At 44.7% G+C, this 24,675-nt stretch overlaps 1 protein-coding gene across 2 annotated transcripts in view; it reads right to left on the bottom strand.

Annotated features, from left to right (window-relative positions):
• ADAM10 (ADAM metallopeptidase domain 10) overlaps positions 1–23,722 on the bottom strand; it is a 175,545-nt gene extending 151,823 nt beyond the window's left edge. The window contains exon 1 of one of the 2 annotated variants that reach the window (XM_068106543.2): positions 23,457–23,722. In XM_068106543.2, coding sequence (XP_067962644.2) covers positions 23,457–23,523 — 67 coding nt within the window. In that variant the 5' untranslated portion in view covers positions 23,524–23,722. The remainder of the gene's footprint in view (positions 1–23,456) is intronic. The other variant, XM_068106544.2, reaches the window with a different exon arrangement.
• Positions 23,723–24,675: the final 953 nt, after the last annotated feature.

Here is a 24,675-nt window from a genome sequence, read left to right as displayed (position 1 = left end):
CTTCCACATCGCACACCAGAACTTGTCCTTCTCTTCATCGCTCCGACCAACCTGCGGAGCATATACCGAGATGACGTTCAACAAGAGCTTTCCAATCATCATTTTCAGCATCATCAACCTATCACTCACTCTAGTCACACTCACCACACTGTCTACAAACTCCTCAGAAAACAGGACACCAACACCATTCACGCCCTCCAGGCACCCTTGCCACACAAACTTGTATTTCTGTCCCTGCCTACCCTTCACCATTCTCACACCACTTCCCTTCCATCTCGTCTCTTGCACACAACATATGTCCACTCTTCTTCTGACCAATACTTCCACCATTTCTCCTGATCTCCCTGTCATTGTCCCTACATTCCATGTCCAAAACCTCAGAAACCGATCTCCACTTCGGGCTGTACCCTGCCCATATGTAGTTGTAATTGTCATGGTTCTCTTTTTGAGGCAATGTTTTTATGGCCGGATGCCCTTCCTGACGCCAACCCTCTTAGTCGTCTCTTACGACACGCAGGGATACGGTGTACCTATTCTAATCCAGGGTACACACTGGGAAACGTTTAAAACATGGAAATTCTGGGGGGGGAGGGGGTGGGGGTCCATCACGGCTGCGGGGGCCCGGTCAGCACCACGCCACGTTTGCCCGGTCAGCACCACGGCGGCCCCGTCAGAACCACACCCTTGGAAAGGACGTCAATGCACGTCGGCCCAGTCGGCCCAGAGCCTGGCGCGAAGAAGTCCAAGGACATCAGCACGTCATCCGAAAACAGCTCCGGTTGGTGCGAACCACTCAGTCAATGGCGCGAACCAGGTCCCGACACGCCTTTGCTCGCTTGGCCCCGATGAAGGCCTCGCTGGGTGTTCTCCAAACAGGGGCAAAACCAGACAGTGCACGCGGAGGTTTAAAATTATTGTTCTTCATGCAATCTAGAGTTATATTCATTTTTGTTGTGCATGTGATGTATATGCTCAGTCGTTGGTTTGCACATATACAGGAAGTAAAAAAAAAACCTATTGGGTCAATCTGTCTATATATCGAAATATAGAAAACCGGAAAACAAGGTCGGCGAAGCCGTCCGTCCATTTAGCCACGTGACTATTTGTCTATTAATTACATACTGTTTGAGCATCGCTTGCATCCTGTCTAATAATTATGTACTATTAGAATGCACCTTTAGACTACTGAGGCACCTTAGACATTTGAAGACCCTTTAAGACCTCCAAGACCACCAAGACTCCTAAAGACCTCTAAGACCCCAAAGACCCAGAGGACCCAGAGGAATGAAAATACCCAGGGAAAAAAAAATACCCCAAAGACCCTTCAGACCCCGAAGACACCGAACATCCAAAAGACACAAAATATCATGATGATCCAAAAGAAGATCAAAAGAACATCAAAGAAGATTCAATCCTTAAATATCCAAAAGCCTCCAAAGATCCAGAGGACCCCAAAGACCGCTTTTAAGACCCCCAAAGTCCCCAAAAGACCCTTTAGACCCCGAAGACCTTTTAGACCCAAAATACCCCAAAGAATTTTCCCGGGCACCTGCTATTATGCTGTCTAAGAACAATCCTGTCAAACTCCCTAAATATTGCACATGCAAACCAATTCCCTTACAACAGCCCAGTGTAACTGGGTTATCTGCTAGTTAGTTTTCCTTTGCATTTAAATGCAGAGGAATCTATATAATAATAGCGTAAGGACTCGACTTTGTTATCCCTTTTACGCCGCACCAAGTGACCCGATGCCCACGGCACTAATGGATTTACGATCTACGAACCGCGCTCTTTGTTTATCACGTACAGCCATACTCGAAAAATCTGAATTAGCCGACGTTGGGGCCCAAAATAATCCGATTAACTGCCGATACGACGCCATCGTATTGGCGTCTGCTGGGCGAAGGCGAAGCGAGCCGTCCGCTGATTGGACAGGCGAAGGCGAAAGCAAGCCGTCCACCGAGTGGACAATCCAGAGCATGCATTTGTGCCGGTGTCGGCGATCGTTGTTCATATACGCACTCTTCATTCTCATCTTTCTTCCTAACTCTTACTCGGACAAGCAAATCCCCTATGCCATCCATAATGGTACACTCTATCCATACACCACATCCTCCCTTCCGTGGATGTTCCACGGGTTTCAGCTAGTACCTATTATTATTCCTAGAGTTTTTCTTTCTTTTCGGCCAGTCGTTCACTTACGAAAACTTTAAAATCGATGTTCTCAGCAACCGTTGGTCCAATTGAAATGAAATTTTCACCAAGTGATTGGCTAGACATGTATAATTTTTACTGCTAATTATGACGTCATAGATCACGTGGTATGGGCACCATCTTGGAAAACACCTCAAACTTTGCCCCGCGATATCTCCGAAATAGCTCAATAGAAAAAAAAAGTCATGGCTCATTATAAAGAACTCTGCAATGGGATCAAAAAACATGGCTACTTAGGATATTAAAAGTACTAACGTTACGAAGTTAGAATTCGACAAATAGACCCCCTGATGCCACAAATATGTTTTTTTTTTTACATGACCTTAGCGGGAAAAAAATTCAGAATGCAAAAAAATTTTGACGTCATACGTCACATGGTTCGGCCGCCATATTGTTTTTCGTGAAAAACACTAAAACCACTTTTTCTCCGCAACGGCTTAACAGATAGAGTCCAAACTTTGCTTGCAGAATCGCATGCCCATGACGAACAAAAAGTTCCCACATGACAATGTCGTATCGTTTAGGAGTTTATGACGTTTTTAAGCATAAACTTTAAATCCTATCTACTCTCTCATCTTTGGAGATATCGAGTGGAAACTTTACACAAATGTTCCCCATGTGGGGAAGTTAAAACATTACTTGGGAAGTTTCGATAAGTCACATGGTTTGGCCTCAATGAATAATTGAACGAGAATCTTAAAAAGCTTCTATCTCTAGAACCGCTGCATTGATCGACTTGAAACTTTAATGTAATGTAGCTCTCATCAAGGGGAATAAGTGTTTCACATTTCAACATGAATGGCTGTATGGTCTGGAAGCTAGAAGTCGTTATTGTTGGAAGTAGAAGAAACGCAACACTTTTTTTTTATCAGGCCATGTAACTGGTTTCCTGCATCATAGCTTCGCATACCCTTGGTGATTGAGAGATAAGAACATGAGGAGAAGAATAAGGCAAGATGGAAGTTTGTGGGATTTGTAGTTTTTAAGTTATCGTCGAATAATTTTCACTTGGCGCGATTTGTGCAGGCTGGCCATATGGGCTTGTTTCGGCTCGGATTTGAATTCAGTTTTCGGATTTGGTAGTGGCTAAGGCCATGGTTCTTAACCTGGGTTCGACCGAACCCCAGGGGTTCAGTGAGCCAGTCTCAGGGGTTCGGTGGAGGTCCTCCGAAACGCATTGCAATTTGTTTTTTTTGTTTTTTTAGTTTTGTATCAATTTTGAATCTATGTGTAATTACGCTTATTATTAATATTATTATTATTTTGCTATGTATGTTACGAACGAATGGAAATGTTATTTGTAATTGTATTCCCATCCCATTCATGGTTTCTCTGGTCTGTGTTTAAGATAAGTTGTTTCACACTGACTGACTGTAGTAAGTTGAATCAATGAGCAACTTGCTAATTATTCTGTTGATGGTACTTACTTGGTTACTTACTTACTGGATTATGGACTTTGCAGGTGTTCGGAAATTCCAGTGAATAGCCTTGATTAGCTTGCCGTGTGCCGTGCCGTCATTGGTCGCGCCTTACTTTGGAGTTACTGATTAATTGAAAAGTAAGTTGGAAATGTTTGTGGATATGCAGGGTGGGTTCAGAGTTATATTAAAGTCAAAAGTGGATGGTGATTATAAAATATGATTGAATTTGAATATGATTGAAAAATAATATTACTCAGAAAATTAGGTGCAGGTGATATAACTCCTTTGGTCGCAATTCAAAACTAACAATTCGCAGTTTTCTATGTAATATTAAAATGGGATTTGAGGTGACAGAGTTGAGTAGATAATAAATCCCGTCATCGTAACTATAAGTTATGTTTTCTTCGTTAAAATTTCTCAGTTTTCAGAGGGGTACTGATTATATTAAAGCATGTTCCTATTTTAATTTTTGTCATATAATTATTTGCCCGAACTCAATTAAGATCAGTTTGTTACTTTTTTTTTTTGCAGTATATCGAGCAAAAAAAGGAAGTGGTCGGAGGATTACGTGCGGTACAGGTTCACGTGTTTGACGGAACGGGACGGAAGTCAGCGTCCTCAATGCATGCTTTGCAATGTCAAGTTGAGCAACTCCAGCCTACCACCAGCAAAACTACGGGAACACTTCAAAAAACTGCACGGCGAGGGGCAGTACAAAGATGCAACGCTGGATGAATTCAAATTGAAGAGAGTCCGATTCGACGCAAGTGCTACCTTGCCCACTCTCGGCTTCGTTCCAATTGACAAACCGATCCTCACCCCATCGTATGAAGTTGCATACCTGATCGCAAAGCAGGGCAAACCGCACACCGTTGGCGAGACACTCATCAAACCGGCCGCGTTGAAGATGGCCAACATCATGCTGGGAAAAGCTGCTGAAAACAAGTTGTCTCTCGTTCCACTCTCAAAAGACACCATCAGATGCAGAATCGACGACATGAGCGACGACATCCTCGCCCAGGTAGTTGTAGATTTAGTCGCGAGCCGGACGAAATTCAGCCTTCAACTCGACGAGACCACCGACGTTTCGAATTTGAGCCAGCTCATCTTATTTGTGAATTATGTCAAAGGAGACGAGATCAAGGAAGACTTTCTGTTCTGCAAGCCTCTCAACAACGATGAAGGCAGCTGACGTGAAGAAACTTGTGGACGACTTCTTCAGAAGCAACGGCCTCTCGTGGAACATGGTGTCTGCAGTTTGCTCGGATGGAGCTCCAGCCATGCTGGGATGCAACTCCGGTTTTGGATTGCTGGTGAAGGCCGATGCACCACACATCATCGTCACGCACTGCGTCCTGCACAGACACGCACTGGCATCAAAAACCCTGCCTCCAAAACTGGCCAATGTTCTGAAAATCGTCATTGAAACTGTGAATTACGTGCGAAGCCGTGCTCTGGATCATCGCATCTTCAAAGAGCTGTGCAATGAAATCAGCTCTGAATTCGAAGTCCTTCTCTACCACTCTAACGTTCGATGGTTATCACGAGGGAAGGTAGTGAGCCCTGTTTTTGCGAGAACACCAGCATCGCCATGCAACGCACTTCCAAGAGTCAGAGTTCATCCTCACCTTGGCGTACTTGGCTGACATCTTCGATGCACTCAATCATCTCAATTGCCAGATACAGGGCGGTGGAGTGAGTGTCATCGAATCTGAAGAAAAGCTGAGCGCTTTCCGAAAGAAGTTCCGGTTGTGGAGGCGACGAACAGACAATGACAACTTCGAACTTTTCGCGACTGGACGAGTGCGTGAGCGGGATCGAAGATGAGTCTGAAGTTGGAGGCACTGCTGTACCGGGGGAGCTGAAGCAAGCGATTGCCACACACTTGGGTGAGCTGGGAAAGTCATTCGACAGCTACTTCCCCGACCAAGAGCAATACCCAGCATGGGTGCGGCAGCCGTTTACTTTCGACATTGCAACGGCAGATGTCAACGACCAATACCTCGACGACCTCATCGAACTTCAGCAGAGCCAGACTCAACAACAACAACTCTTCGGCACAACAACTCTCTCAACGTTTTGGTGCCGCCAAATGGAAGGGTATCCTCACATCGCTAAAATTGCCCTTGAGATCCTCACGCCGTCCGTTACAACGTATCTCTGCGAGCATGCGTTTTCGAAACTAGTGGACATTAAAACAAAGAAAAGGAGCAGGCTTGCATGCGAAAATGATTTGAGGGTGGCCCTTGCCAAAACAAAACCACGCATTTCCCAGATAGCCTCCCGAAAAGAAGAACAGAAAACGCATTAATATGCAATTCTTCTTAATTTTTTTTGTCAAATTTGAGGGGTTCGCGAGTGTTCGGTGGGTTTCGTTAGGGTTCGGCGCCTTTAAAAAGATTAAGAACCACTGGGCTAGGGTGTGTTCACACCTGACCACCACAAACCCGGGGCAAATCGGATAAATTTTGACCGAGTTACCGCATGCACGAGTGGGTAATTATTTAATTTTTCACTTGGCACGATTCGTGCAGGCTGGCCAATCTTAACTCAGATTTGAATTCTATTTTCACTTTTCACGGAATGTTGGGGGTTGTGCAGCCGCTGATAACTTTTAATTGGTCAAAATCGGTCAAACAGCCACTGAAATACCCCGACGGTACTCGAACCATGCATGCTTTGTGCTGTGAATAAAGATGTGTGCAGGAAATGTCCACCAATGTGTGTGTGTGTGTGTGTGTGTGGATGTGTGTGTGGATGTGTGTGTATGTGTGTGTGTATGTGTGTGTGTATGTGTGTGTGTATGTGTGTGGATGTGTGTGGATGTGTGTGGATGTGTGTGGATGTGTGTGTGTGTACGTGTGTGTGTGTACGTATGTATGTACGTATGTATGTACGTATGTATGTACGTATGTATGTACGTATGGTTGTACGTATGGATGTACGTATGGATGTACGTATGGATGTATGTATGGATGTACGTATGTATGTACGTATGGATGTACGTATGGATGCATGTATGGATGTACGTATGGATGTACGTATGGATGTACGTATGGATGTACGTATGGATATACGTATGGATGTATGTATGGATGTACATATGGATGTACGTATGGATGTGCGTGTGCGTGTGCACACGCTATATCCACTGGCTCTACTAACTTGTATTAACTGGAAATGGTACTCCTCTCATCCACGGATGTCTTGTATTTCCTATATTTACTCGAGTCTGATTTGCATTAAGGAACAGAACAATTATGGATAACCATTTTGAAATTGCCACTCTTTTGTGGAAATGCTGAAAATTTTGTTTAAAAGATGATTCCAATTACAGATTTTGTGCTGGCAACACAGCAGGTTAAAAAAGCCCGGCGAGTAGAACCAAGTCACTGTAAACAAACACAGCACATGTGCAAAAGGCTTCCTTTCGCATCATATGTCATTTCGAAAGTTGTGTATTGAGAACAAAGTTTTTGTGGTTGAGGGAGGGAGGTATAAACATAAACAAGGGACCATCCTGGTATTTTGCATGGTTTAAAGACTTGTGCAGTTCTGAGCATATCATTGGTTTGCAGACAGAAGTGAATTATTTCTCCACTTCCTTAAAAGTGATGTGGCACCTTTGAGATAACATTTTACCCTACTTATGATACTGTTTTTCAGTTTCTAGTAATACCTTAAAGAAACACTCCTGATTAGAATATAAAGAAATTGTGTTTTACATAAGCTACTCCAATAATCTCATCATATAATTTTAACTGATACTTCATCCCTTCAATCCCAGAGCTTCTCCAAAAAACGGGTCCATAACCTCAGTTTCCTTTCCACTCTAAAGAAAAAGTGGGGCTCAAGGAAGAGCAGGGTTAAATTGACAGTGGATTAGTGGGGAAACAATTGAGCACAACCAGCAAGCAAATAAATTAACAGGAAAGGGAGAGGGAGAGAGGGTGGGAGAGAGAGGTGAGGAAACACTAAAACGAGCAAGTAAGAGGGTTAAGTTTGGAAGAGTTAACACTAACAGGGATAATAAAGATCAGCAGTCAAGATGAAGGATGACATGAGGTGGTGATACGTGTTTGTCTGAAGCCCAAGAAGGAAGAGTGGGAAAAGACGACCTCTGGAAGACGGTTCCATACACGAGAGAAGCAAAAAACAAAGGGGTTGAGGTGAGCAATCAGCCTGGATTTTGTAGGTTTCACCAGGAGTTGCTGGAATAACGCAAGCATCTTCGGGTTGCTGGGGATTGTTGGAGAAGAGAGGACAGATGGAGCAATGGTGGAGAAGAGGCATTGAAAATAATAATAATGATAAGCAAGAGCGAACACCGACCTGCCTGCGACGTGAAGGCAACATACCTTGTGCTTTAGCCTCAATGAAGGAGATTCCAATAATTTTCAAAGCTTCGGAGTCCACAGAATCCAGGTGACAAATGTGGTGATGGGGTTCCAGTCCAGCAGAGAGCAGTACTCCATTATGCTATGGACAATGGCCTAACAGATTGTGATTAGCTCCGATTTTCCAAGAAAAGACTTGGATCAATGCAGGATGCCAGTTAGTCTTGGGATGTGGTTGGCCAAGCGGAGGTCATGGCTGATGGTGAGGCCAATAATTTCAAGAGACTGAACACCTTCCAGTGGACGACCAAGGGAATAGATAGGTGTTATTGTTTGACGATCTTTCCAGAGCAGCAGGGTGAGACAGTGACATTTTCCAGGATTGAAGGACGTGTTCAATTTCTCAGACCAGAATCAAATAAATTCCAGATCAGCAAAGTGATGTAGCTGAAGTCTGCCGAGCAGTGGGATGGGGTAGGACATAATGTAGAGTTAACTTCCTCCTCATCCACCTTTCTTTCATCTTTCCTACGTCTTTTTTCATCCTAAAAAAAAAAAATATTATCCCTGGTGTTGGGCTAGCGGCTAGGGTGCCGGCTTTAGGATCCTAGGATCCTGGGTTCGAATCCCGGTCAATCGCTGAATTAACGCCAGGGGGGTTGACTCAGCCTGTTCATCCTTCCGAGGTCGGCAAATTGAGTACCAGTTCACTGGTAATTCCCTGCTTGTCGTTAAAGGCGCAAAAAGGGTTGGCGTCAGGAAGGGCATCCGGCCGTAAAACATTGCTTCAAAAAGGGGACCGAAAAACAACAACAACCACAGTTCCCGAAAAAGGCCAACCCCCGTTTGCGGGGAAAAATGGCCTCTAAAGGTGGTTTTTTTCCCTACGTCCCCCTACATCATTCCTTCTTACGACTTGATCTTCCCATCACACTGTCAATAATTATACCCATCTGCTCTTAAGCTCTTCCTAAGCATATTTGATGCCTATTCATGTTATCTTTAGTTGGCATCTAAGATACAGCATCTCAGATGCCTACTCATGTTACAGTGTCATGGCATATTTCTAACGACATTTATACATCTAAACATGCTTTGTGCGAATCAGACAATTCTAGTTGATGGTCACTTACTGCAAGAGAGCAAAACAATTTCTTCCTTATTGCCCTCCATAGCTTACAAAAGAGTGTAAAGGGAATGTTCTCCGCTTCATTACATCGGCTTATGGTGTGTGTTGAGTGAAAAAGAAAAAAGAAAATAGAATCGGTGGCATGTTATCTCCCGAAGCGCATTTCTCAGCTTGTGTTTTAGGGGAAAATTTTCAGCACGAATATTTTTATTCATATTTTGGTTTTGAAAAATGCAAATTGCATCTGCAATACCCTGTAGGGTCATCATATAAGTCAGTTGAAATTTTAAACCAGAGAACAGAGTGTGAAGGGCATTTGATCTGCACCCCAAACTGGCACATTACCTAGACTCCTAAAGGTATGTACAATCGCCTGCAAGCTGTCTAGCCTGGGTTGAAATTCCAGCACAGCTATGAACTGTCATCCCAGGGTTTCACCGGCAGGGTGATTCATCAATGTGTGCACCGTCCCTCGGATGGATGTTAAACGGGTGTCCCATCTGCTGGCATTAGTTGGTGGATGTTAAAAATCCCACGGTGTTCTTCACGAAGAGTAGGCGAGGTATCGCAGGCACAATGCACAAACTACAAATTCCTGCTCTAACCTTAATCAAACGTCAGGCCTGGCCAGCTGGTTCGTGAAAGACTTGGGCCAAGCTTCCCCCATGAAGACAAATAAGGTTTATGAAGGCAAATAAGACAAATGTGTCTGACAAGGAAGATAACAAGCGACTAAGTTAGTGTTACACCTTTATATTAAAAAAGGTATCTTATAGAAAACTGATCATATCGAGCGGATTAGCTACATTTTGAAAAATATATTTTGTTTACAAATTCGTTAGAATCCCTTGAAGAGGGAATCAATTTCTTGGGTAGTGGTTGCGTGGTCAATTTGACATACAATATTTGGCTTTTCCAAAGGGATTTTATAACATTCTATATCAAAGGTTGTTTCTAAAGGTTGGAGTGTAGGGTTGGCAAGTGAGTGGAGCAACAACTGGCTTAACACCATGAGGAAGAGTAACAAGGTGTAGGGTTGGCAACTGAGTGGAGCAACAACTGGCTTAACACCATGAGGAAGAGTAACAACGAGTGGGAGTGTTACAGAATGAAAACTGTGGCTCAGAGGAGTGAGGGAGGGAGGGTACCTTATCGTTATGTTCACACTATTGCTCTTTGTATTCTCAACAAATTATTTGGACTCTGGTGTGTTAGGTCAAGGTAAAGGTTTATGCCCAAACAATGCATGCACAAAACCAAGTCACCCATAACACGTTGTGAATGTTTCTGACTTAAAACCAACTCTGAGCAGATTGCCACTAACATCACAGGGGAGTAATAAGGTAAGGGTAGGTATTTGGAACTTGGGATGTTAAGAACAAAGAATAAAGAGGTAATAAAAGTAAAACTTAATATAGCAATTATTTAAAAAGATGAGATTTTAATATAGATTTGCAAATCCCAATTAATGAGCTGTGCGGATTTCAAGAGGCAGAGTTCCACAGTTGAAGAACATCTCTGAAGAATGCTTTATCACCCAAAGCCTTCATCCTTGTACGAGAAACTACCAGGCGATTACTGGTGTTTGATCGCAGCTTCCGTGTGGGGGAAAAGGGATAAGGGGAGTTGTAGAAGGTGTTTGATGAGAAATGTAGGCAAGAACCGAGTGTGTTTGGCATGAACAGTTATCAGCATTATTTTATTATCTATCCATTGGTGTACTGTGATACCCCACACTACGCGACCCCGCTTCGCGCGGATTCACTTTAGCGCAAACTAATTATTCAGTTTTTTGTTTTTTTTTGTATACAAGATCGAGGCTCGTGTAAGAGCAAACACATTGAACATGAAAACAGGCACAGACAAATAAAACATGAAGGGAGCGGGAGACAAGATGGGGAGAGAGGGGGAAGCACACAAGTACAACATTTGAGAGCAGGGACATCGGGAGATCTGTGGGAGGTAGAGGGCTTGGGGCAAGGAGGTATGGGAAGTGGGGGTGGGGGGGGGGGGGGGAAGAGGCAATAATAATTAAAAAAAACACATGGACACTGCTAGGACTTCCAGGAAAGAAGTCAGTATTTCAGAAAAGTGGATCTGGGGTGAATTAACAGAGGTAGAAAAGATCAAGGTTTTGGATGGGGGAGGATAAGAGATGGTGGTGAACAGCTGTTTTAAAGACCTGGAGGGACGAGAGGGATTGAAGAGAGTGAGGGAGTTTGTTCCAGAGGTGGGAGAAAAGAGGAATGAAAGAGTGAAGGTGAGCAGAGAGTCTTGATTTCGGCAGTTTCACCATAAGAGGGTTGCAGGCAGATCTTGTGCGACCTGTAGGAGTGTTTGGGGGACAGAGCACAGAGAGAGCTGGGGGGGGGGAGGGAGAGGTAGGCCAGAGAGGAGTCGGTAGAAGACAGAAAGACCACCAACCTGCCTGTGGTGAGTGAGTGAAAGGCCCTCACAATCGGCTTCATCGCACGAGATTCCAATGATTCTGAAAGCTTTGGTTTCTACAGTGTGCAGCCAAGCGAGGTGTGAGGCAGGAGCACCAGCCCAGAGGGGAGGGCAGTATTCCATTGAGCTGCGGATGAAAGCCTTGTATCTGGTGAGGAGCTCAGGTGTGCCAAGGAAGGACTTCGCACGACGGAGAATGCCCAGTCGGCGACTGGCTTTGGAGGCCAGCTTGGAAATATATTTTTCCCAGGAAAGATCATGGTAGATTGTGAGACCCAAGAGATTGAGTGACAGAACTTCTTGGAGAGGATTGTTGAGAAAGTAGATGGGAGGGTTGACCAGATGGTCTTTTCGAAGAGACATAGTGAGAGTGTGAGATTTGTCAGGATTGAAAGACATGGTCCACTTGTTTGACCAGTCTGATTTTGACCAGGTCTGCAGAGAGTGAGGAGGCTGCGGACTGCCGATCTGAGGGATGAGGTATGGAGCGGCAGAGAGTGGAGTCATCAGCAAAGAGATAGAGAGGATTTTCCAGAGAGTCAGAGCGATCATTGATGAAGACCAGAAAAAGCACAGGGCCCAGAACACTGCCTTAGGGAACTCCAGCCTGAACAGGAAGGGGAGATCCATTCAGGGCCACACGTTGACTATGATCAGAGAGGAAGCCCGCAAGCCATGCGTGGAGAACTTATTAATTACCTAGAAAAAAAAAATTCGTTCAATTAAATGAGTCAAACGTTACAGGTTTAAATACACCACCCCGACCGAAAATGCAACAGCGAGTGTTGACATCGCTGGCAGCCAATCAGAGCGCATCTCCAATCAGCGCGCTTATCGTCTTTCTGCTCTGTGTGCCGCCATATTGGTAATTGTGCCAAGAGCCTTGGTTTTCTGAAAGTGTCAAGAAAACGCATCAGACTGAAGCTGAAATGGAAAGTGTTAAGGTGGATGGAGCTGGACGTTGGTGCCACCACTGGTGGGTGTGAATTTGGTTTAAGGAAGTTGTCCACAAGGACAATTGTAAAGAACAAAGAAACCAAGACCGAAAGTCTAACAGCAGCGGAGCCGGGCTTGTTTGATACTTTAGTTGAAGAGTATAGTATGACCTGAGTGGAGATACCAGTTAGCAAATAATGTAAGTATTAAATTATTTCGAAGTACTCCAAGTCTCTAAGCTCTCTGTCACCATGAAAGTGAAGAGATTGCATTGAGACACTGGTTTATTCAAAATGTTTTGAGTCAACAATGAACCAACCAACCTTCAATCCAGTAGCCTTGCAGTCATGACAAAGGGATGGCAGTGTTACAATTATATTTCCTATTATTATTACTACGAAAACGATACTACTGTATTAATTACTGTATAATGAAACCTGGGCTAATTTGTCTGAAGCGGCCTAAAGGTGAGGCATAAAGCCATGAAGCCTAAGGCCTATACGTACCATGTTGGCAGACTCGTAACGCCTATACTTTCGATATTTGATGGCCATTTTTAACAATCGATTTGTTTGTTCTTCACACTGAATGAAAAATGTAAAGGTAGAGCATGGCGATTGTGATATATGACAGGTTCAACGATATGTCTGGCCTGAACGGCATAGGAATCACAATGGCAGTGTGTGTGGTCAGCCATTGTACCACCGTAATGACATCACATCACCCCTGTCATGTGACCAGATCCTCAGCTCTGATTGGTGTACGTTTGTGAGGTACATACATGCAAACCACATACATACATACATACATACATACAAACACTGTTCTCGACAACTTTGCCCTAAGGGCTATGCCGTAAAAATCAATGCTTCTAGTCAGTCCACGACTCACGTAGTTGCTACAAAGTTAATGAAAACTCTGCAGTTTATTCTCCTGGATTGAGGAATATGAATCAGCGTGCTATGCAAGCCAGGCAGTAATAATGGCTAAGGCACTGAGTTTATCTGATGAAGTAAAGGAACAGGAAGGCGTGGTATCTACCAAGGAGACATTTATGGCCAGTCGAGTGTGATTGGATAGATTCAAGTGCTGTAACAATTTGCGTAACATTCGCATAACTGGTGAAGGTGCGAGCTTGGACAACCAGACAGCAGCTAAATTTCCATCTAAATGTAAAGCCCTTGTGGAGGTTTATCCTTCCCAGCTACAGTTTTAATGTGGATGAAACGGGGCTTTTTTTGGAAGAGGATGCCATCCTGTATGTTCATTTCCAAGGTGGAGTGGCATGCGTCTGGGTGTTGGGCCACCAAGTGCAGAACGTGGAATAGAGTCCAGCAGCCTCTGGAATTCTGCAGGAGGGATGCGGCACCATTCTTCCATGAGAAAGTCAATCAACTCACACCTGTTTGATGGAGGTGGAAAATACTGTCCTCAGGTGTCGTTCCCAAATATCCCATAAATGATCAATTGGGTTTATCTGGACTGTGAAGGCCATGACATATTAATAACGTCAGTGGCATGCTCATAATAAAACCATTGGTTGACCACACAATCTGTGGATGGGGCATTGGGGGGGGGGGCGGAGGGGTCTCCTCTTGCAGCCATGCTAGCCACAATTATAGGCAACCATGCCTATGCAGCATTTTTATTCATGACCCTAAGCATGCTGGGATGTTATTTCCTTCATTAACACATGGGCCACATTGGTGTGGAGGCCTGGTGTCCCTCATTTACCCAGGTGTTTCCATTCTTTTGTCCACCACCTGTATATCATTCTTGTATCAGCAGAGGTAGAGTATCTAACCTGAAAATAGTGTGTCCGGTCCACGTATCCGGATTAACCCAATGCTTTCTGAGCCCAGAATTTTGTATCCGAATTTGTTGATGGATTTTAAAGATCTTCACGGTGTCCTTCGCGAAGTGTGGGCGAGCTATTGCTGGCACCTTGAACAAGTTACAAATTCCTTCCCGAACTACTGCTGCGAAGGCAATAGCAAACCACCCAGTTTAACCCTTGTTCAGGAAGCTGCTTTGGCAGCACCGTCGCCCTGTAACGAGTATGGTGCATCCAACAACAAATAAAAACTAGAACGGGCACTCGGTAGAGCGCATACCTTCGCCGCAGCTACTGTTCTGTACTTGGCATGGGAGTGTAGGGAACAGAACAGTGAACAGTTTGGTGCTGATTTCATGCAAATCGGATAAGAATTGACCGAGTTATGACAAAAAACGCACATTTTGCAAGGTCGTGACCCCCCTGACCTTTGACCCCCAACCGCTAACAAGGGTAATGTCTTCACTGGGTCATGTCGTATATCACAAGATCGGGCATTGAATTCTGAACATTTTGGCATTAGTTGCATGCCAATTGGATAAAAATTGACCGCGCTATGGTAAAAATACGATTTTGACCTTTTCGTGACCTTGACCTTGACCTTTGACCCGATTGCTCCCAAAATCTAATCAAATGTGTCCCGTATAATAACCAATCATCCCACCAAATTTCATGCAATTCGGTTGAATACTTTTTGAGTTATGCGAATAACATACACACACACACACACACACACACACAGACATACAAATAAATACACAGCGATCAAAACATAACCTTCCGCTTTTGCGAAGGTAACTAGAACGCCACTCATTAGAGCACATACTCCCGCCATAGGTCAAGTTGGAATAGTACGATTTCACAAAAGTTTGAGGGAGTAGTTCAGTGAAAACACAAGACAGACACTGCACAGATATATATTTAGACTAGAACGGGCACTCGGTAGAGCGCATACCTTCGCCGCAGCTACTGTTCTGTACTTGGCATGGGAGTGTAGGGAACAGAACAGTGAACAGTTTGGTGCTGATTTCATGCAAATCGGATAAGAATTGACCGAGTTATGACAAAAAACGCACATTTTGCAAGGTCGTGACCCCCCTGACCTTTGACCCCCAACCGCTAACAAGGGTAATGTCTTCACTGGGTCATGTCGTATATCACAAGATCGGGCATTGAATTCTGAACATTTTGGCATTAGTTGCATGCCAATTGGATAAAAATTGACCGCGCTATGGTAAAAATACGATTTTGACCTTTTCGTGACCTTGACCTTGACCTTTGACCCGATTGCTCCCAAAATCTAATCAAATGTGTCCCGTATAATAACCAATCATCCCACCAAATTTCATGCAATTCGGTTGAATACTTTTTGAGTTATGCGAATAACATACACACACACACACACACAGACATACAAACTAGAACGGGCACTCGGTAGAGCGCATACCTTCGCCGCAGCTACTGTTCTGTACTTGGCATGGGAGTGTAGGGAACAGAACAGTGAACAGTTTGGTGCTGATTTCATGCAAATCGGATAAGAATTGACCGAGTTATGACAAATAAAAATACGATTTTGACCTTTTCGTGACCTTGACCTTGACCTTTGACCCGATTGCTCCCAAAATCTAATCAAATGTGTCCCGTATAATAACCAATCATCCCACCAAATTTCATGCGAATCGGTTGAATACTTTTTGAGTTATGCGAATAACATACACACACACACACAGACATACAAATAAATACACAGCGATCAAAACATAACCTTCCGCTTTTGCGAAGGTAATAAATACACAGCGATCAAAACATAACCTTCCGCTTTTGCGAAGGTAAATATATAGAAGATAATGTTAAAAAAAAAGAAAAAGGTAATTTCACTTACATTTTCGGATTCAGCATTCAATTCTATATAAGTGAGTGTATTTTGAGGCATGTGTGACTTCAAATAAAATTGTAAGCCAGGAAAACGTTCGTTTCATTCCTTGGGGATACAACATGTAAATCTGGCCCAAACGTGAAAACAAAACTCACTCATTTATGTTGTACACGCTAATGCGACCACTCATTCTTCTGGGAAGAATCCCGTGCACATGCTGGTCACACTTATAACTCACCTAAGTCTTTATAAGTTCATCAAATAGTGACACCGCGATTGACATTCGCTGAGGTAAATGTTGATATCTCTTCTAAGGTATAAAAGGTATAAAAAAAAAAAAAAGTTTTAAAGCATTATACGTATCAAGCGATACATTTTATGAAACGGGGAAACCTAATACACACTTTGGTGGTTTTAAAATGACAGAATATGTCTTTATTAGAAAGAAAAAAAAAAGAACCTTGAAGACGACGCTGCTAACAAAATACACCGCTCTAACGCATAACCACGAGTTTAAACTACATTTACAACAAATATGAAAACTATTTTCATATCACAACGTTAAATATAGAATATATAGAAGATATAGAAGATATAGAAGATAATGTTTAAAAAAATGAGCCCTATCTTCCAATGGTAAACAATCCTTCAAAAAATTCCTGGATCCGGAATAATATCCTGAGCTTCACCAAAAACTAATTAATTCTTCCTTATGCCAAGGGCAATCATCCCACCAACTTTCATCCAAATCCGTTCAGAACTTTTCCAGATATCTTGTTCACAAACACACCAACACCCCCAACACACACACACCCCAACACACACACACCCCAACACACACACACACACACACACACACACACACACACACACACACACACACACACACACAATCAAATGCATTACTCCCGCCAGGGAGTACAACTGAATAGCGAAAGCAAAAAAACAAACAACTAAAAAGGAAATTAAATCCGCTTAAAAACGATAGACACGGACATGTGGAGGGGAGAGGGGAGTGGGGAAGGGAGAGAGAGGAGGGGAATACTTTTGCTAGCTTTTCCCGTCACTTGGGACGGGTACTCTTCCTAGTTGAATGATAGGGCTAAAAACGATATAAAGCATGGCATCGCAAAAGGTTATGGGCAGGTTGTGATAAAACTTGGTGGTGAAGGTGACAAGAACAAGCTGGGTAAATTTTGGTTAAGGTGCGGATGCAGATCTGGCCCATCAGTGGGAGACAAAATGTAAACTCTTCAGCCCGGCAGAGGTATGCGCTGTACTGAGTGCTATTCTAGTAATTGGAATGGTTTACCAATAAGAGTATGAAGAGAAAGGAGGATTGATACATTTCAAAGATGATTAGATGCACAATGACAAATAACTCCTCGGTAGGTAAAAATTCAAGTTTGTGGTGTGCGTTAAGTGATCATGATTGATGTCTCCAATCCTGTTCGGCAATTGTGATACTTTTTAGGAGTAACAAGCATTCTGAGTATTGCGCTGCAATACATGTCCCCTACCGGCAGTCTGTCGTCCGGAAAACTGTTGGGGAAATTACCAAAGTTCAAAGTGCCATAACTTTGTCAAAAATGACCGAAACGTCGTGAAGTTCGAACTTGATCTGTAACTTATCATGAGGAAACTATGTACCAAGTTTGAAATCATTAGCATTAAGAGTTTAGAAAAAAAGTCCGGAAAACTGTTCTTTGCGTGACGGACGGACAGACTGACAGACGGACAGACTGACAGACGGAGGGACGGAGTGCAAACCTATAGTCCCCTCCGGTGTACACCGGTAGGGGACTAATAAGAGATGTTGCGTTCTTGTGTTGATTAGAAATACATGTTTTAATGCTTGCATCAATACACAACACAGGCTGAATGGTCAAAATTACTTTTTCTAATGCAGATATATTCTTGCAGCCAAGTGACATGAAAACATTGATTTCATTCACAAATATTCAACAGAATCCACTCAAAACAAAATGTTCACTATAAAGAAGCAGTTTGTACCCATTAAAATTAACAAGAAAGTGCACATGACGACTTGATTTAATTATCTGATTTATAGACTCAAAATGCAAATGTCAAACCTTGACCTGGCATTCCTACAGGCCTGTCGGCATGGGCCACCTGTTGACGAAGACAAGCTCTGATTGACAAAATGGGTGCCAGGTAGTCTGAGGACATTTCCCATCTCCCCAGTGTTTGATCAAATAAAAAGAAATGGCGGGTCTCTCAAATCAGGGAGGCACGACCATGAATTAAATTAATCAGAGCACTCAAAGTGTTTAATGTTCAACGGTAGTTTTACAACCATTGCAAACTGCAATCCGACATTGGAAAACGTTGCCCAAGATGTTGGCGACACAAGCAATTTGGACCAAAATGTGAGCCACACATTACAATTCGACAAATGGAGATTTGGCAATGTCATTCAGTTCCCGGAATAACCTGCGTCAAAATAAATAACAAGCTGGACTACAGGGTCAAAAGGCCATGCCTCAGAAAACTACAATTACAGAGGAATCTAGTCTCGTGTCAAAATTGGGGCAGGCCATCGAGGATAAATGAAGAGGGATGGTAACCACCCCAACAGCTGCTTATGCTGCGTAGACCAACGTTCGCAATTGTGGTTTCGAGCATGTGGATCACGTCCCTCTCCCCTCTCCTACAGGACCCACCCCGACTGGTATACACAGTATTTCAACATCTGAAGTTTCAACAGTATGGCCGCCGATACGGAAACGACAACCGACAGAGCCGTGGCTGATTGAGCAACGTGAACAACTATTTTACCGATACACAGTTTGAAAGACAAATGGAGCCATAACAATGGTCGAGGGAAACGACACCGAACATGAAAACATGCGACTCTTGGGGACTTTTGTGAGCCACTCCAACAAACATTTTGAACGCCCTACTCAAGTACAACACAAACTGTAATGAAAAAGTCTGCATCGGCCATACGATGCCAACTCAAAATGTCAGCGGTTCCAGTGAAACAGGAATAAAAACAGTTAATAAACCACGAGTTACACCCGAGTCATGGAGAAAGGCAGCGCATTCCGAGCATTCAATTTTCAGGAAAGTAGAAAGATCATGTGACACGACCCAAAAGAGGAAGTAGCTTCATAAAGATCACTTGGGTGATTGCACAATTTCTTTTAAGAAATTGCTTTACATTCGGACCAGTTTAGAGTCATAAATACAAGGTGGTGCTCTTAATTTACAACTTCACAAAACAAAATGCCGATTCGGCTGAGCTTGAAGGCTGAACAAACTGACTGTACTGTACTCGACAAATTTGATGTCAATACCAATAACCGAACAAACTATGGGACAAATGATATCAGCATGGTGAAGACCGTTGGGAAACACGCAAATAAATGAGGTAAACAACAGCAAAAACACAAAAACACACACACACACACACAACACACACACAACACGCACACCGGTGAAAGGAAGAGAGTGTACGATGTGGAAGGAAGTGAGGGTACTTCCTGTATTGAGGATAAGGGTTGGATTAACCCATCAGGTTAAAAAGGCCTTAGGCCCTCGTTTGTTTCGGCCATCGAATTTTTGAATTTTGTTTTTTTCCTGATTTTATGCATCACAATTGACCAACTAATTGTCTAAGAAAGGAGGCTGGCAAAAACTAAAGGAAGCCAAACTAAGGCAGGAAAGACAAGATGCGGCGTTGAAAGGTAGAACGTCTGCCAAGCCGTTTTTGCTCCAAATAAATCCAGGGAAGAAGTTCAGGCGACGATCAGCACGAGTGAACCTGCTGCATTTGATGAAAGGGATCAGACTCCTGAGACTTCGCCCCCCACGCCCTCACTCCTCCTCTTCCTCCTCTAAAGACAGAAGTCAAACTTCAGCCCTCAGCCCTTCCACTGAACTGAAAATATATAGAATGACCATTGCCATTCACACCACATGGATGGAGATGTACCTACCGGGCGCCATCTTGGTTGGCACTCGATGCTGGGCGATGTTGATTTCCGTCATGCGTTTGCACGTAATTCAGAGCGAAAAGCGATTGCGTTTTTTCACCTTTTGTGCGATCGTTTTTCAATAGGAAACCTATCACAGTTACTACAACTTTCCTTTATCCTTTCCTTTTCACAAAAAAAATTTCGAGAACAAATATTGTTAATTTGGGAGCGTGAAGAACTCGGGACATTTTCATGAAACTTGCGAAGAGTCTGTCCGAATTATTTCACAACTAGGGCATGCCCGTACTATATCTATATCTAAAATTATATCCCCCCCCTCTATTTACATGAAATGGTTTGGTCCAAAGCGAACGGCTTGCGAGTACGGTGACAATCCCCCCCCTCTATTTACATGAAATGGTTTGGTCCATTCGCAAAGCCAAAGCGAACGGCAGTTACGAATCGCAGTTACGATGAATCGCAAAGTAGTTTTAATTAGTTTTAAAACATAGTTTAACGCCAACATAGTTTGCCAACGTGAAATAAATGAATACGCTCTCAAATGTGCCGTCCGAGGCAGAGTCTGTTCGGCACGTTCGGCACACGTGATAGCTCGCTGCTCTCTGATTGGTTGAATCGTTTTTTGGACATAGCTCGGTAACTACTTGTCCGATTAATATGAAACCTTGAAAAGGCACATCCTCGGGTCCCCAGCAATATACCTGGCAAGTTTCAAGTATATCGGACCGGTAGTTGTCGAGAAACAGCGGTCGCATACACACACACACACACACAGACAGAGATTAGTGGAATTATAGATAGATGACAATGATTTTTTTTTGGTCAAAATTAAAAACATGAATTTAGCTGTCCTTTTATTACGGATCAAAATAATGCAAACTAAAGTGATGAAATGCAATAAACTTTATTAAGTAGGCCCAAATGGTTGGCAGAGTGAGCAGTCGAGAGAATGTACATGTCTGTGTGTACAACGTGTGTACATGTAATGTTTGTTTTAACAGTAATGTAAATGTAAATGTCAATGTAAATTTTGTAAATTGTAAAAATGTAAATTGTAAAATTGTAAAATGTAAATGTTTTTAACAGTTGTCTGGCTTTTAAAATCTGGGACACGTTCAAAACAAACGAGATCCGCGAAGCGAGTCGGTCGAGTCGTGCTAACCAAGATGGCGACACGGCGGCTTCACTTTTCACGGAGTATGAGCGTTCTATATACATATTTTCAATTCAGTGGGCCCTTCTATTAGCCTTGGGCCTGTCGAGTATTTGTAACCAGTTAAACATTGCCGGGATAGACCCAAATGTGTTTTCATGGTGACGTCTCCGTGGGATATTATAATTAGCTTACGCAGATCTTCAGTGTAGAATGGGACCGGAAGGATTGTTCCGACGTAGCATAGTCTCCTTTGAGGCATCGAGTGCGAGATTGATGCTTGAGCAGACTATCAAACGGTGTTAGAGGGAGGGCGACGCATCAGCGAGTCGTGTGCCGGCCAACGTAGGGTTAACTAAGCCAGACCGTGGTGTCTGCGAGAATTCACTCGTGGACACGTCACAGTAGCTTTTTGTATCTGGGAAAGGAGGAAAGAGTAACGGTGGTGAGGATGCAAAAGGAAAGGCCAATGGTGGCGATTTGAAGAGGGGAAAGAAAATTGGGGGGTGGGGTGAGGAAGGGTAGAGAGGGATAGAGGGAGAAACTAATGGGGAAAGGGGTGGAGGGAGAAACTAATGGGGGAGGGACTAGAGGAAGAAGCCAATGGGGAGAGGTAGTTGAAGGAAAAGATAATTGGGGGGTGGGGGGAGGCATAAGGGGTGAAGGGAAAAGGCAATTGGGGGTAGGGGAATTGGAGGTAAACAGCAATGGGGGTGGGGAGGAAAGACAATGGAGGGGCGAGGGATGAGAAGGGGAAGGCGATGGAGGATTGGAGGGGAAAAGCAACAGGGGGTGGGGGGAAAGGCAATGGGGTGGAGGAGAAAGGCAATTGAGGATGGGGGGGGGGGGAGAGGACAAGGCAATAGGGGGGGAGGGGGGAGGAAAATGCAATGGAAGATTGCAGGCCAAAAGCAACAGGTGGTGGGGGGAAAGGCAATGGAGGATGGGGAAAGGAAAAGGCAATGGGTAGTGGGGGGTAGGAGGCATTGGGGGGTGGGGAGAAGGCAATGGGCGTGGGAGGGAAAGCAGTGGGGGTGGGGGAAAAGGCAGTGGGGGTGGGGGAAAAGGCAATGGTGTTGGGGGGGAAAAGGCAATGGGGGGGGGGGAAGGCAATGGGGTGGGGAAAAGGCAATGGGGTGGGGGAAAAGGAAATGGGGTGGGGGAAAAGGCAATGGGGGTGGCGAAAAAGGCAATGGGGGCAGGGGAAAAGGCAATGGGGGTGGGGGAAAAGGCAATGGGGGCGGGGGAAAAGGCAATGGGGGCGGGGGAAAAGGCAATGGGGGTGGGGGAAAAAGGCGGTGGGGGAAAAAGGCAATGGGGGTGGGGGAAAAAGGCAATGGGGGTGGCGGAAAAGGCAATGGGGGTGGGGGGAAAAGGCAATGGGGGTGGCAAAAAAGGCAATGGGGGCGGGGGAAAAGGAAATGGGGGCGGGGGAAAAGGCAATGGGGGTGGGGGAAAAGGCAATGGGGGTGGGGGAAAAGGCAATGGGGGTGGGGGAAAAGGCAATGGGGGTGGGGGGAAAGGCAATGGGGGTGGGGGAAAAGGCAACAGAGAATAGCCATGGGGGTGGAGGAGGAAAGGCGATGGGGGTGGAAAGGAAGGCAATGGAGGATTTGGGGAAAGGCAGTGGGGTGGAGGGGAGAGGCAATGGTGGGAGTGAGGATAGTGGAGGAAACATGCTGAGGAAGAGGTAATGGGGGTGGGGGGTGGGGGGTGGGGGGGAGGAATTTCGAGGTGGGGACGAGTTGCTCGGGAATTAACGGGAAGACAGTGCGGGAGGAGCAACAAGACGAAAAGGAAAGGAAAGAGCGGTGTACGATGAGTGGGACATGAACAAGGAAGCACACACAACCCAGAGTGCTGACGGACACACGTTCGGGTAGATTAGATACCATCATGACAATTTCCTTTTCTATTTGTCATCGTCATCGCATCCTGCTGCGGAATACCATCTGCAACAGTCTTTGTCTGTGGTGATTCGCGGCAACGGCACGAACGGATCTCTCCTTCTTTCGCTCTTGACTTGACGTCTGCCCGGCTGTCTACATGTATCTGCCCATCTATCTATCTCACTGTCTCCATTAAACCGGCAAATCCCTCGTCCCACCAATTTCTCCACAGGCCGCTTCGCACAGAGCACTCTTACCTTGCGCGACAACCAACAGACAGAGCGACAGCAACAATCGTGCCGACTTGTACCTCAGCGCCGCCATCACAACGTCCACCAACCCGTCAAAGAGTAACTTTGATGAACATAAAGGCGTACAAAAGGATCGACAAGGAGAGCACACCCGAACGTGACGTCATGCGAAAGTAACCACGCCCCATGACGTCACACATAGGTATCTTCTTCACAGGCATTAATCTCGCACGTGGACCTCACATTGAAGCCTTTCCCTATCAGCGCTTTGTGTGGTTTTTTTGCCATCGAATTCGATGCTTTTTGTTTGTTTACCGACCGGTTCACTTAAATCGAACAATGCACACAGAGTATTAAAATCTGGGTGAACATTGAAAATAGCCTTTTAAAATCTACTTTTAAAACCTAAAATCCACGACATTCGTTGGTTGTGGCTAGTTGCCATTAATTGTCATTCATTACGTACCCTGCGCTCGCGAAGCAAAAGTAGGGTTAAGCATTCGAGTCAGTCCGTACGTCGTACGTAGTACGTACGTGCGTGTCTGCATTTTAAAAATTCATTTTCTCGGCAACCGTTGGTCCGATTGACGTGAAATTTTCACCAGAGGATGGCCGTGCATCTGGCGACCGGCGACAGCTAGAAGTCGCTGATGTTCTCGTTCAGAGTGACCCACAACACCATCAGCAACATCATCGTCGAGGTCTGCGAGGCAATCCTGGCCGAGTACGCCGACGAGGTCATCTCCACCCCCTCAACACCAGAAGGCTTGATGGAGATCGCTGAGATGTTTGGCCGCAGATCGAACTTCCATCATGCCCTGGGTGCTCTCGACGGCAAGCACATCCGCATCCGGTGTCCAGCCAACGCAGGCTCGCTGTACTACAACTACAAAGGCTATCACTCCGTGGTGCTCATGGCCTTGGTTGACGCAGACTACAAGTTCGTGTGGGTGAGCTGCGGTGCCAACGGCTCTGCGTCCGACGCCCAACTGTGGAACCAGTGCAAACTGAAGACGGCCATCGAAGACAAGCAGATCGGCTTCCCAGATGCAGAGCCGCTTCCCGGAGATGACCAAGACACGCCGTTCTTCTTCATCGGCGATGATGCGTTCGCCCTCAAGGCCTGGATGATGAAGCCCTTCTCGCGAAGAAGCATGGCCGATGATGAGCGCATCTTCAGCTACCGTCTTTCAAGGGCGAGAAGAATCGTCGAGAACGCCTTCGG

The sequence above is a fragment of the Myxine glutinosa genome, chromosome 2, assembly GCF_964187855.1.
Source record: "Myxine glutinosa chromosome 2, kmMyxGlut1.1, whole genome shotgun sequence".
NCBI classification, from domain to species: domain Eukaryota; kingdom Metazoa; phylum Chordata; class Myxini; order Myxiniformes; family Myxinidae; genus Myxine; species Myxine glutinosa.
This window is presented reverse-complemented; position numbering and strand designations above follow the sequence as displayed.